The sequence below is a fragment of the Maylandia zebra genome, linkage group LG2 (assembly GCF_041146795.1).
Source record: "Maylandia zebra isolate NMK-2024a linkage group LG2, Mzebra_GT3a, whole genome shotgun sequence".
Classification (NCBI taxonomy): Eukaryota; Metazoa; Chordata; class Actinopteri; order Cichliformes; family Cichlidae; genus Maylandia; species Maylandia zebra.
Window position 1 is genome coordinate 2,074,318 of NC_135168.1, and position 14,721 is coordinate 2,089,038.

General features: G+C 40.7%; 1 protein-coding gene across 3 annotated transcripts; it reads left to right on the forward strand.

Annotated features, from left to right (window-relative positions):
- Nucleotides 1–4,716: 4,716 nt before the first annotated feature.
- LOC143420292 (dolichyl-diphosphooligosaccharide--protein glycosyltransferase subunit MAGT1) lies at nt 4,717–13,991 on the forward strand. Of its 3 annotated transcripts, none has more exons than XM_076888100.1 (10): nt 4,717–5,227; nt 5,649–5,818; nt 5,900–6,017; nt 6,480–6,620; nt 6,763–6,903; nt 9,762–9,851; nt 10,357–10,420; nt 12,278–12,352; nt 12,663–12,753; nt 12,857–13,991. In XM_076888100.1, the coding sequence occupies exons 1-10, from the start codon at nt 5,132–5,134 to the stop codon at nt 12,870–12,872; spliced, it is 1,002 nt and encodes a 333-aa protein (XP_076744215.1). In that variant the 5' UTR covers nt 4,717–5,131; the 3' UTR covers nt 12,873–13,991. The 3 variants fall into 3 exon arrangements, with proteins under 3 accessions (XP_076744215.1, XP_076744216.1, XP_076744217.1); XM_076888101.1 differs by having other exon boundaries at nt 4,893–5,212; XM_076888102.1 differs by lacking the exon at nt 4,717–5,227 and adding an exon at nt 5,296–5,315.
- The last annotated feature ends 730 nt before the right edge of the window (nt 13,992–14,721 follow it).

Genomic DNA, 14,721 nt, shown 5'->3' on the forward strand with positions numbered 1-14,721 from the left:
CATTCAAAAATGATTTAAAAATCACTTTAGAAATTAGTGAACAGTTCTGCGCAAATTCAACAAGGTTAATGTAATAAACACAAATGTAGAAAAGCTGCAATGAAATTAAATTCTACCATTCTGATCGAAAATATTCCTTATTCTAACATTCCTTTCTCCTATTGAAGATCCATTTATTTTGCTTGTTCCAGTCGTTCCTAAGTTCACTAATGTTACTTTTCACTTAACACGTGACAATAAATACAGACTGGAAACAGGAGGAGAGACATGAGGTGGGACACACGGCTGGAAACGATGGACGTGTCGAGGCAAAGAAAGTAAACGACACGAGTGACAGGAAGCAATGGACACAATAAAAGAGGAAGACAACTGAATGGAGAACACAGGGATAAATACTGACAATTATAATAATAATGGCATTAATATAGCGCTTTTCAAAACCCTCAAAGCGCTTTACAATTCCACTATTCATTCACTCTCACATTCACACACTGGTGGAGGCAGCTACAGGTGTAGCTACAGGTGTAGCCACAGCTGCCCCGGGGCAGACTGACAGAAGCGAGGCTGCCACGATTGCCCTAACCACTATAGGACACCAAGGAAAACAGAAGGGAACAAGTCTGATGAGACAGGAGAAGTAATACTCAATACCAAGCACCCGACTGTCAAACAGAACTTTGAAGACCAAGGAACCCATCTGAGATGTCGGGGATGAAAATGTGGAGAAGTTTAAAGCAGGGCCAGGTTATGAAAACATCTCACAGAGCCCTGTTCAAGCCATCACCCAAACACAGAAAGAGCTATTTTTACAAAAGTTACAGTGTCTACACTGTCCAAGCTGGTAGCGACAAGCCCTAAAAGACTTAACGAGACTTGCATTTTTAATTGTTCACCACCTCGTGCCTTTGTAGTCACCATATTGATATTGTTTGCGGATTTGATAAACTAGCCTGCAGCTCCCACATTCCTCTTTTACACCAATAACATTAGAACAGATGCTTGTTATTTTACATCATGCAGGAAATGATGTTAATGGTCTCTGGTACTTTTGAACCTGCTGTATATCTGATAAAAGCAGCTACTGTGACTGGTAGTTGTGCTGATGTTGTTATCAATATAACCCGAACCTCCACTGCAGAGATTAAAGGATTGAAGAACTCACATAAACAAGCACACACAGGGCAGTTTTTAACCTTCAGAAAGCTTAAATATACATGATTTCCCTCAAAGCATTCGTAACACTTGTTTCCACATCTGAATAAAAAGACATAGAGAACATAAAGAATCTAAGCAGATTGTCAGCTGACCTGATCCTGGCTGCTTCTGTGCTTGCCCCATATCTGATTATACTTCTGGACAAACGTTGTGCATTTGTCATTCTTGGGGATCATCAAGATGTGTTCTGGCAAAACCGAGAAAACCTTTATGCGGGCCATTTCCACCCATGAACTCTGACCTTAACTTTGACCTTAACTGAGGCCTGCAGTTCTTTACATGTTGTTCTGGGGTGACCTCTTGGATTAGTCTTCTCTTGGATAATTTTGGTCTGCCCGCCACTCCTGTGAAGGTTCACCACTGTTCCATGTTTCTAACGTTTGTGGAGAATGTTAGGGATGGGAACAGACGTTTCGACACTGCTTCTGAAGCGTGGTTGCTTCGAAACACTGGTCAGAAGCGTGGTTTAAAACATCCAGATCACATGGCTACGACTGAACAAGGTTTTGGTGTGCTTCACCCCAGCTGGGACGTACCTGCTGCTTTGAGACATTGCGAGGTGCCAGGATTCCATTTTTATGAAGCAGAATCATTTGTAATTACTGAATTATATTTTTGATACCACCTCTTTCTATTTCTTATACACACATTCGTAAAAAATGTTGTCTACTTTCAACAAAAAATGTTATTCGCTGCATCACATCCTCACTCTAACATCCTGCCGGTGTTACAAGATAAAACATCCACAGGAGGATAAAGGAGCTTCTTCGTGGTTCAGCGGTTGCTCAGCAGCACGGATGTAGACAGAGGGATCAGTTTGTTGAAGCACAGTTTATGACAATCAAAGCCTGCTGTCTTTAACAGTCTCAATCTTTTTCTTGCATTGTTTGTACAAGGATTTAGCCAACAGATGTGCAGATCACCATTACTGACAGTCTGGTATTATAAGTAGCTTTGTTGTCTGCCACATTTTTTCGCAGAATAGCATTATCGACATGTGGCAATAGCCAAATTGGCGAGCAGGTGTCACTGTGGAGACGTTGTTTCGAAGAATCGATACAATTGTGGCACAAATGTTTTAAATGTTTAACGAAGCCTCGCTTTGTGGGGTTTGTTTGCGTGCCACGGTGGATCCTCTCTGGATATACTGTCACTCTATTTTCTTTTAGTTTTGAATCGTTGGTTTAAGAGTATTTTAATACAATAGTAACAAATACAAACAGTACAATTAAAGTACAAGAAAAGACAGTTTATTATTTTAAGTACTGATAAAAATTATGTTTAAGTTTTATAGAATTATTTTACTAATGATTTTGAATAAAGCGTACTATTGTAAACTTGATTTATTTAATGCATAATTTAAGATTCTATGTTAATAGAAATTAAACATGTAGTTTCACCTTGAGTAAAAACGATTGATTACGGCAGTTTAATGTCAACTAATTGTTGGTCAGAGTGTAGGTAACAGACATCTTTACTGCTGCCGCAATAAAACACAAAAATAAAACGAGAAAATAATTGGTTAAATGCTGAAAATTGTTTGCATAATACTCAGAGTTGTGTGACACTATAGTTTATGACGCATGAACCTCTAATAATCATGTTGTTAGGCTTAACTTGCCAGCCAAGTGCCAATTGCTTTATGTGTAATAGAGGATTTCTCAAAAGGGTCTGGATCGGTCCTAAACTTAAATAAATGTCAGTTATTACCTGTCAAAGAGTGTAATGTTCAGAGTATTTGTAATATAACAGTTAAAAATGAAGCAACATATTTAGGTCTGATTATCTGCAAAGATCCAAAAGACAGAATTTTACTAAATTTTCCCCCAATTATTAAAAAATCTCAAACCAAATTAAATCAATGGTTGCAGAGAGATTTAAGTTTAAGAGGAAGGGTATTGCTCTCAAAAGCAGAAGGTCTGTCTCGACTGACTTATGCAGCAATTTCTCTGCATGTGGACGGCAAAACTTGTAAGGATATCGACCGAATGCTCTTCAACTTGCTCTGGAAAAACCGGACACATTACATCAGAAAAAGTGTATTGATGAATGACTATGAGCACGGTGGTCTCAATGTTTTGGATTTTACTACTCTAAACAATACATTTAAGATTAATTGGGCGAAACATTTTCTTAAAAATCTGGTATCCATTTGGAATTTTATTCCTCACTACATTTTCTCTAAGTTTGGTGGTCTAAGTTTTATCTTAGGTTGTGATTATAATATAGATAAGCTTCCAGAAAACCTTTCGATGTTTCACAAACAAGTTCTATTAGCTTGGTCCCTTATATATAAACACAACTTTACACCCCATACGTGTCCAATTTGGAATAATAGGAACATAGTGTATAAAAATAAATCATTATTTTTTTCTAGGTGGGTTGAGAAACGGATTGTTTTAGTGAATCAGCTGTTTAATCCTAATGGGCAGCTCATGTCCTATTCAGAATTCTTAAACACCTATACATTTCCAGCCACACCCAAAGAATATGCCATATTATTTGATGCAATACCTACGGGTATTATAATGCTTTTTAAAGGTATTCAACCTTGCATATCATCTGTTTCTCTCCCCAACCCTTTAGATTCACACATAGGAAGAATCTGTCTAACAAACCACAGTAAAAGTAATAAGAATATTCGTGCTTTGTTCCAGACAGAATCTCTAACTATCCCACATGTGGTCTCTTATTGGAATTTCTTTGTCAGTGACATTAACTGGAAAAGAGTATGGACAATTCCTAACAAGTATCTGGTAACGAATAAAGTGAAGGAAGTCCCATTTAAAATGCTGCATAAATTTTATCCTGCTAATCATTACATGACGAAGTTCAAAAGGGACATAAATGTGAGCTGTGGATTTTGTGGAAGCCATCCTGAGACTGTGCAGCACCTCTTCTGGATCTGTTCATACGCTAGAACATTTTGGAAAGACTTCAGTAGATTCATTGCTGGACATCTCTATAAAGACTTTACTGTGAAACGGGAAAATGTTGTATTTTGTTTCTTTCGAAGGCAAAAAAAAGAAGATGTTTACTTTATAATAAACTTGTTAGTTATCTTAGCTAAATTTTATTTTCACAAATGCAAATACAGTAACAAAAAACCTAATTTTAAACATTACTATAATGATGTTTTATGTTACATAAAATTGATTAGTGGATCACTTAACAAAAAGGCTATGAAAACTATTACTATTTGTAGTAATTACAAATTATTTGAATGTTTGTAATTCTTTGTATTACACCCCCTGGCATATGTTAATTTTGTTCTGATTGTATACATGTTCTGTATACTGTTTCTTAATAAAGTTTAATATTAAAAAAAAAAAAATAGGCTTAACTTTCCGGGAGCTGCGACAGTTGGTACCGCTGCCGAAAACTGTGGCGGTGACAGGAAAACGGGACGCGGTGTCGTGAGTATCCGCACCGGTGATAGAGTTAAGCCGAGCGGTGAAACTGAAGTTGTGGGGAAGGTTGTGGATTGTCCCACGAACTGCAGTCTTTACCAAAGGCAACCGTATCCTAACTTTTGTACACGCATTGCGTCACGTCTACAAAGTCGGCTAGCTAGCGAACGTTTGCAGAATATTTCCTATTCACTATTATTGATTAGGTCACAGCACACTAAACTCGTCAGTGGATTACATCAGAAGTACGGAGAAATTCGTACGTAGGAATGCTGTTTTGAGGTATCCTTACTCCAGGTACCTGGCTCTGCAGCACAGCTGTAGGTGGCGGCAATGAGCAGCTTGTTTCAAATCGGTTTTTGAAACGAAGAAGAGAGAAACCAGAAGGAAGGACTGCTCTCTGTGTGATTGGCTGAGATGTGACCAATGGAAAGCTGACAGGATATTATCGCGTGTTCGCGAGCGCGCGCGCGTGTGTTTGGTAGTAGTGCGGATAGTGCAGCAGAATGTTAGGAAAAGTTTTGACTTCGCTGCTTCTTCTCGCGGTCTTCTTCTATGAACCCGCGGAGGCGCAGAAGAAGAAAGAGGTGATGTCTTCAGTGGTGTGTAGCCAAGGAAGTTGTTAAACTTTGGAGGGAGTTTTTCCAACTTCGTCAAAGTTGCACGTCGTCTGTTTCCGCATCATTCTTGGTAGCTAGCTTAAGCTAACAGCTGCTAGAAAGAGCTCAGTTACTCATTATCTAAAGTAGTTTTAGCAGTTACAGCAGTAGCTTAAATAACATGCTAATTTCATCAGACAGCATTAGTTTGATCACAGTTGTTAGCTCCGACTAACCCAATTACTGGTTGTAAACTTGACTGGGCGTTATTAAACCGGAAATGAATTAAACATTAATTACCTTTATTCTAACGCCTAAATGGCGCGTTTAACTGAACGAAAATAAAATGCATAGACAATAGAAAGACGTTTGTTTTTGCTACTGGAGCTTTAGCAGTTGTGTTGGTGTCTTTGTGTGTGTGTAGACTCTGCTGTCAGAGAAGGTGACGCAGATGATGGAGTGGGCCTCCAAACGATCAGTCATCAAAATGAATGGAGATAAGTTTCGTCGTTTTGTCAAGGCTCCCCCTAGAAACTACTCAGTGGTCATCATGTTTACAGCACTGCAGCCGCAGAGACAATGTGGAGTGTGCAGGTAACAAGTAGCAACAGGAAGAACATGCACTGCTTTTATTCCAGCTTGCATTTGTGACTTTAAAACATGTTTCCTTTTCAGGCAAGCTGATGAGGAGTTCCAGGTGCTGGCTAACTCCTGGCGTTTTTCTTCTGCCTTTACCAATAAAGTCTTTTTTGCGTCAGTCGACTTTGATGAAGGATCAGATGTGTTTCAGATGGTGAGACATTTTATTCTGTTTTCATGCATTTAAAAACATCTCAGTCAGGCCAACTTGTGTATATATAATGAAGCAATCTCAGAGAAACTTTGTAATTTTATAATAATTTAATGCTGGCACTCATTTGGTTTAATGAAAACATGTTTTTTCTTCATAAAATCATGAATAAAATGAGTGGTTAGATCGCAGACTGCTTCAGTTATTTTAATATTATCATACTTTCGTTTTGTACAATACATTTGTTTAAACAAATTTAGTTGACCTAAAAATGTGTGCAGTGTTCAACCCCTGGGCTGTTTCCCTGTTGTGTTTGCATGTTCGCCCTGTACCTTTGTCTGTAGTAAAAGATGATAAATATTAGAACATATTTGATTACATTTAATCAGACATCCAAAAGGAGTCTAACTTGTTAAATCCCATCACTACACGTATCTAATCTTCTGATTCTCTCTGTATTTTCAGCTGAATATGAATTCTGCCCCAACATTCCTCCATTTCCCATCCAAAGGAAAACCTCGAAGGCCTGATACATATGAGCTCCAGGTCCGAGGCTTCGCGGCTGAGCAGCTGGCTAGATGGGTGGCAGACAGAACTGATGTACAAGTAAGTGTCAAACGTTTCAATGAGATCAGTGAAGATGTTTGCAATAAAATGAATTCAGACTTCTAATTAAGGCAAACAAACACATTCAAATACGGGCATGGTGAGAGCCTCTGGAGTCTACTCTCATGTTTGTGTGTTTCAGATCCGTGTCATTCGTCCTCCCAACTATGCAGGGCCTCTCCTGCTGGGATTCCTTCTGGCTGTGATTGGTGGACTTGCATATCTACGAAGACACAATTTAGAGTTTCTCTTCAACACAAATGTCTGGGCCTTCTCCGCACTGGTAAAAACTACCATCATATACACACACATGCTGAAATGCTTATTTGCTTTTTCTCTGGTGATCCAAGTTCAGAAAAAAAAGATCAAAATCTTCTGTCGTCCATCTCCACACCATGTCCAAATGCACGTCAGATAGCCTTATAGTGTTGTGAAATGTGATGGTATACATGGGTGTGCACATTATCTGTGGCTCAATACAAGTCACACCACAAACGAGACAGAAACAAAGTAGATCTGCTGTAGCAGGTGTAGCTCTCCTGTGGGCGCTTTCCTCCAGTTACTGTAAGAACTGTATTCTACATTAGTGTGCAGAAGTCTTGACTTTGTTTTGCTTCCATAAAGCCAGACTTTCAGTTCTCCGAGCTGTCTTTTGTTTCAGGGTTTCTTTAGACACTGGCTGCTTTTTCAATCGTTTTTGGTTCAGTACTTGTACCTGACAGTTTTCAGAGGACTTAACACTGGCTTATGTATAAAAAAAAGGCATCTAGCTCAAAAGATTAACCTTTGTTGTGTCTACACAGACGAATGATCCAATAATCCCGGCACTTTGCTGCTACCAGCCTGTTGCAATAATACATTTCCCCCAAAAGATGACTCCCAAAGAGCTATTAGCCAAACGCTTGGATATGTCAGCATCTTTTTCTAATTTCGTAGAACAAAATAATATTGTAAAAGTATACATTCATTACAATGACATAGGAGCAGGCACCGGTTTGTGGAAGGTGACGTGTTAAATACAGTGGCCAAGCTGTCATTGTATTTTACAGTGGGTGGAGGAATTTTGCCCCACCACAATCACATGACACCGCTTCCTTTTGGTGTGAAGGAGAGCCTGTTTGAGTTGGGTGACACTGCAACAAGAAGCCGGAGTCAGAAACAGATTTTTCCTTGTCTGTCCGGGCGCCGCGAGCGGAGCGATCAGCACTATTTTATCCAATAAAATCATCGTTCTCTTCCCAATCACATGCAGACGCTCTACATGCCAGTCAAGTCACAAACGTGTTTCTTAGTGACGCACGAACAGGAATCCAATCAGCACGATGTGGGGAGGACATGACTGTGTTTCAATAAGAAACCTGTTTGTGGAGGGATGTGCATGTGGTGCCTGTAACTGTGAACTGCTTAGTTTTAGGTGGGAAAAGAGAGACTGTGATTTCATTCAGTAGTGTTGGTTGCATGTCGTGTTCTGCTCTGACAGCTGATTGTGTGCCTCTGCAGTGTGAACATGGACCGTGAGTTTTAACATAAAACTCACTGTTGCAGCCAGCGACAGCACAAACTCGACCCTCCAGGCCTCCACGGTGCAGGTTTATACATGTAGTGTTTCAGGTCCAACAAGAAATACAAACATGCAAGTCACAACAATCTAAAGAGCCTAGAAATGTTAAAGAAAGAGACGGAGCTTCAACCATTCGAGTAATTCAAGCAGTTGTTTAACACAGTGTGCTTCACTGACACGTGTGACTAAACACAGACCTGTAATACAAACGTATTTAGGAGCAGCATGTGAGTAAAAAGTCTGACATTAAGCAAACACAGTCTCTAGTTTTTCAATAAAAAGGGCAAAATAATTTCCAGGCACTGGGTATCATTAAAATTGTGACAGATGATTTTCATGACAGAGAACTGAACAAAATGCAGCTAATGTGCGAAGAAGGGCTTGATGTGTCCTGAAGATCACTCAAAGAGATCGCTCAAAGAGATCACTCAAAGAGATCGCTCAAAGAGATCACTCAAAGAGATCGCTCAAAGAGATCGCTCAAAGAGATCGCTCAAAGAGATCGCACAAAGAGATCGCTCAAAGAGATCACAAAAGAGATCGCTCAAAGAGATCGCACAAAGAGATCGCACAAAGAGATCGCTCAAAGAGATCGCTCAAAGAGATCGCTCAAAGAGATCGCTCAAAGAGATCGCTCAAAGAGATCGCACAAAGAGATCGCACAAAGAGATCGCTCAAAGAGATCGCTCAAAGAGATCGCTCAAAGAGATCGCACAAAGAGATCGCACAAAGAGATCACAAAAGAGATCGCACAAAGAGATCGCTCAAAGAGATCGCTCAAAGAGATCGCTCAAAGAGATCGCTCAAAGAGATCGCTCAAAGAGATCGCACAAAGAGATCGCACAAAGAGATCACAAAAGAGATCGCTCAAAGAGATCGCTCAAAGAGATCGCTCAAAGAGATCGCTCAAAGAGATCGCACAAAGAGATCGCACAAAGAGATCGCTCAAAGAGATCGCTCAAAGAGATCGCTCAAAGAGATCGCTCAAAGAGATCGCTCAAAGAGATCGCTCAAAGAGATCGCTCAAAGAGATCGCACAAAGAGATCGCACAAAGAGATCGCACAAAGAGATCGCACAAAGAGATCGCACTGTGTTTAAAAGTAAAGGTGGTCATACCAAATATTGGCTTTCAGACTCGTTAGAATATGTAACTGTACTATATACTGCATGACTTTGTGTTTACAATTCCATTTCAATATTCAATATTCTGGTTTTGTTAGCAAAAGATAAAGAAATGGCGGCGCTCAAGACTTTTGCACAGTACTATACATGCATGTGATTCAGTGTAACTGGTGCAGTACATCGGCTGAGCTGGGAAGGACCAACTGTCAGTTTAATTCTGTACGTTTGATATATAATGATCATAAAACAAACTCTTTCTCCATAGATTTTGGAAACACTTGCCTGGAATAATCTGGAGACGGTGGAAACAACCGGAGAGCTGTTTCCTTTTTGTTTTTTTTGTGATAAAATGTGTGAACAAGTGAACCTCTTACAGTCAAATGAGATGTTTTTGTTCACGTAAAACACCCAACAGCTCCTACGTCTTTGTGTTTTACGCATCTTATTTGTGTTTCAGTGCTTTGTCCTGGTCATGACCTCAGGCCAGATGTGGAACCACATCAGAGGACCACCTTATGCTCACAAAAACCCCAGCACAGGACAAGTTGTAAGACACACATACACTTCACTCATGTCACTAATATAACATGTTGGCTCCAACAGAGTTACTACAACTATTTAACAACGCACTTAACTGACGTGTGTCGCTGTGAGCTGACTGAAGTGGTCAGGAGATGACATCATCATGACCATGAATGTCATGCAGGTTACCGTGCTGAATGATTGGACGACACGTCTTTAATGACTCGCGCTGAATTTATTTTGGATTTTCTTTATTCCACACATGGCCTCACACATATAGACTAGTCAGTAGAAATAAATAAAGGAAGTATAAAGTTGTAGTGAATAATGATCACTAACGAGAAACGAATCCGTCTTAAAAGATTAAAAGTTGTGATCCTGTGTGGAGAAAATCCCAAATAAACTCATATTTGTTAGAGAGCACGCAGTGATGGGTTAATAAAGGTGTGCGCTGGTCACCCTGACACTCATGGCCACATTTACTGCATGTAATCTTTTGACCAGTCTAAGATGTGACTGTGTGTTTTCAGAGTTACATCCACGGCAGCAGTCAGGCACAGTTCGTGGCAGAGACGCACATCGTCCTCCTCTTCAGTATCCTTCAGCTTTCTGCAGATGAACACTTGTGTGGCCGTGTCCACTAAACACACACACTCTGTCAGCTCAACAACCTTCCATGGATAACAACGGCTTCCCTCTGCACCAAACACATGATCTCCTTTTTAACATATTGGGCCATTTTTAAAAAATTCTGTTTTCTGCCACTTGTGCGGGGCCGGGTCACGCAGGCAGCAGCCTAAGCTGTCAGTCCAAGACCTCCCTCTCACAGCCACCTCCTGCAGCTTCTCCAGGGCCACACTGAGGTGTTCCCAGGCCAGATCTCGGGCATGTCCTGGGTCTGCCCCGGGGCCTCCCTTTGGTGGGACACAGGGGATTTCAGCCATGTCTCTTAGTTGTCTAACTTATGCATGTTTGACAGAATCACAGGCTGTGATCAGCACACCTGTCTCCACTGTTGAAATAACTTCACGGCCCACAGTGTAGCTGTGACACGAAGCACCTTTGTAGCTTTCTCATGTTTCTCAGTTTGATGTGCGACATTATTCTGAATTAGCACATCAAACTGTAAACACCACCTGTGTTATTCCAAAATCCAATACAGACACTTTTTGCCTCAAAAGTTTACACACAGGAAAAAGTGAAAGTTTGCTAGCAGCTCTTTCTTCTCAAGCACCATTCGATTTTATTAAAAGTGTTGGTTTACAGCCATTTTCAAATCTGTCCGGAGGGATTCAGCCACGTTCAGATCTGGGCTCCTGCTCTGCTGCTCGAGAGTATTTTACAGAGTGGTCCTGAACCCACTCCTTGTCCTATTGGAAGCTCAGCCTACCCCAGTCGGAGGTCCAGAGCGCTCTGGAGTTGGCTATCATCATCGTGTCTGTAGATGCATCTTTCCTCGACCCTGACTGTCTCCCAGTTTCTGTTGCTAAAGTTTATCCCCACACTGTGATGCTGCCACCACCAGGCTCCATTGTAGGGATGGCACCGTCCAGGCGGTGCCCGTTTTCCTCCAGACATGACCTTTGGGATTCAGGCCAGGACTTCAGGCTCTGTTTAATCAGAGAACTATGTTCCTGGTCTGAGAGTCTTTCTGGTGGCTTTGGTCCAACTCCTGACAGGTTGTCCTGTGCCTTTCACCCAGGGGTGTCGCTACTAAGACCCTTCTGTCCCGATCAGTCAGCTTGGCCGGGCAGCCAGCTGTAGGAAGAGTCCTTGTGGTTCCAGGTTCTTCCATTTACTGATGATGGAGAAAACGTCGCTCATTAAGACCTTCAGTGCTGTAGAAATGTTTCTGTACACTCACCCAGAGCTAAGCCTCACTACTGTCTACAGACCACTGCTTGGACTTGGTGCATGTCAGAGTGTGTGCCTTTACCACAGCTGGGCCTCAGTCACATAGTAAAGCAGCAGAAACAGGACACGCTGCTTAACTTCGACTTTCATGCCAAATAAATATTTTTGTACATGTGATAGTTTTGGGTTTTTAATTTTGCATAAATTTGCAAGAATTTCCAGCAGACTTTCTTCACTTGGTCGTTTTGGGCCACTGTGTGCAGAAGCTTTTTCAGGGATGAGCTCTGTGTGCAGCAGTGCTGTGTCAGCTGCAGGAAGCCAAGATGCAGCACAATGATTCCATTAAATGTTAGTGGTGATTCATATCTGAGTATATTTTTTAAATTGATTACATTTTTCCCCTGGAGGTACACAGAGAACAGCTGGGCCCTGTCCCAGTGGCTCAGGCCTTTGTTCCTGCTCCATTTCCTGGCAGAGTCTTGGTTCTCGTAGCCTTGTTTGTGTTTATTTCTGGGGTGAATGGTGGTAATAAGGTAAAAGCTTGGCTGTGAGTAGATGGATGCTATGAACTCGTTCAACCCTTGACCCAGCTGTCAGATGCGGCTGTTACCATGGGAATAGTTCTACTGTGTGAAGCTGCTACTTCAGACATGGATATTGGAAAGAGAAAGAGTACGTGTACACACACACACACACACACACACACACACAGATTGTGTCTTCGGGTTGTCTAAGATCATTTTCCAACAGAGAGCAACAAGAACATCTCAGTTGTACGTGCATTCCTGTGTATGATCCAAGTTCTTCTGACCTCAGAGCATCTGTGTACGAATATAGAAAACACAAACACTCCACAGTTTCCAGATAATAACTTTGTCTAACCCAACCTTCTCTAAACCAGTCAGTAAATCATCGTCCCTGAGTTTGTTTACTTGTCTGCATCATGCATAAGGAGGTATAATCGCAGAACCCTGCGTGTCAGTTATGTGTGTTGCAGGTATCGGTCTAGTTATGCTGTTCTTCAGTTGGTTGCTGTCGATCTTCAGAGCCAAGTACCATGGATATCCATACAGGTGTGAACATGTTAATGTTGGATTCTCCTGTTTAATCGACTGCGACCGGCTCAGATGGTGCTTTGTGTCGTATGGACTGAAAGTTGTCTCGTCTCTGTTGCAGCTTCCTGATGAGTTAGTGCTGATCAGCTCCTCCAGAGTCAGAGCAAGTATAAGTCGGAGGACAGACGTGCTGCAGGGTGCTGTCCACAGCATCTTTGATGAAAAACTGTTTGCCAAGCCATGATTGTCCTCTGATCTGTTTAATAAAGTCAGTACATCATATACATACGGTGCCTTTTACAATATCACAAGTGGTTCCTTTACAACAACAGAGCTCTGATCGCTGCTGTGCAACATGAACAGTCGTGTACCAAAAGGTGTCTTCTTGGTCTGAACTTGGGCCAAATTGTTTGATTTGTGATTCATTTCTAACCTGCAGACTGTGTTTTTGTCTTAAAGTGCAGACATGAGTCAGGACTGTTTAGTTCTTGTTGCTGAGACCTCAGCAGACATTAGTCTGTTGTTGCTGTGACTCTTAGGATCCAGCAGCAGTACTCTGTGTGCTATTTGTACTAAAAAGGTTTTGTTCAAACATCAGTTGAGACATATATGGATCTGTTGGTGCACTTACACGTTTCTTTTTTATGTACAAATGCTTCCCTCCTTTAGTAATACTCTGCTTGGTTTTTACTGAGTTTGTACACTTGTGTTGCAGTTAGGCAAACAGTCAACAGAGAGCATAGTTTTGATTTTAAACCCACATTTAAATTTAAATGTGATATTTGATTTATTTGCCGGAGTAACTGTTAAAGTTAGCTCTGTTTCTGGAACAGAAACGCTTCCTGTGTTTGGGGTTAACAAACTAAACCTGTTGTCGGCATCACGGCCCTCACATGTAAAATATGATCTGTAGAAACAAAAGTTACTTTCATTACATGGCTCAGTAAAATCCCATAATCAGTAATCATTGGTGTCTTATTATTGTGATCACGGCCCTTTTGTTTTTAAATGGAAAATGTCAGATTGATGAAAATATGTTTGTACTTTGTTGTCAAGCTAACTGTTCATACTTCTTTCCAAATGGGCCTTATCTGCAGAGCATGATGGGACGCATGTGTCTTCATGTGTGTGTACATGAGGACTGGGAGAAGGTTGCATTTTGTGTGTGGTGTTTTAAATGTGTGTTATCAAGTTCAACAAAGAGGGAATATTTGATCAGAGCTGACTGTTGCTGATATTAAAGTGTCGTAACTGAGGATCAGTGTGTGTCATAGACACTTTGTGTGTGTGTGCGTGTGTGTGTGTGGTCATCAGACTTTACTGAAACTACCTGAGTCAGTCTGAAAGTGTTACTGGTTTAGTTTCTCAGACATGGATTAAGAGGCACATTTCTGCTGCAGTCAAACGTAACACATGATTTCTGGTATTTTTACTGTATAATTCCACATATCGCTTCAGAAAACAGATGTCAGTGTGACACTTTAATATTTTCATAGTTATATCAATAAGGCGCCTACACAGAGAAACCTTATGAACACTATCTCGGTTGGCTGCTCCCTCTAACCATATCATACATTATTAGTACTGTATGCTGCTCAGTAACATTCAACATTTATTATTTACCATTTCCAGTTCTGTAATTTTTAGTTAAAATAAATAATAAAAAGTCTTAATAAAAATCTAATCAGCTATGACAGTTAAGTGGACAAAGTATAACAAAAGGTCCAGTTGGGGAAATAAATCTTGTTTCTTGGCCTTTACACAGTAATTGCTACAGTGCTGAACAGGACAGACAAAATACAAAAAACATTAATAATTAATTAATATTATGGAGTTAATATTATTTTATAAAAGCTTTTTTCACCCTTCGGGTCAGATTATGAGCGACTATAGAGAGACTGTAGTATATTTTTATTTCGTAAGTCTTACGTGTTATTTTAACGTTTGCCTGCAGGAGGCGGTAATACTGAACTACACTAAAAACAG

Coding starts and splice junctions, on each gene's coding strand:
- LOC143420292 (XM_076888100.1), top strand. CDS start 5,132: ATGTTAGGAAAAGTTTTGACTTCGCTGCTTCTTCTCGCGGTCTTCTTC. Junction 6,621..6,762: donor CAGACAGAACTGATGTACAA/GTAAGTGTCAAA, acceptor TGTGTGTTTCAG/ATCCGTGTCATTCGTCCTCC. Junction 10,421..12,277: donor GCACATCGTCCTCCTCTTCA/GTATCCTTCAGC, acceptor CCCAGCTGTCAG/ATGCGGCTGTTACCATGGGA.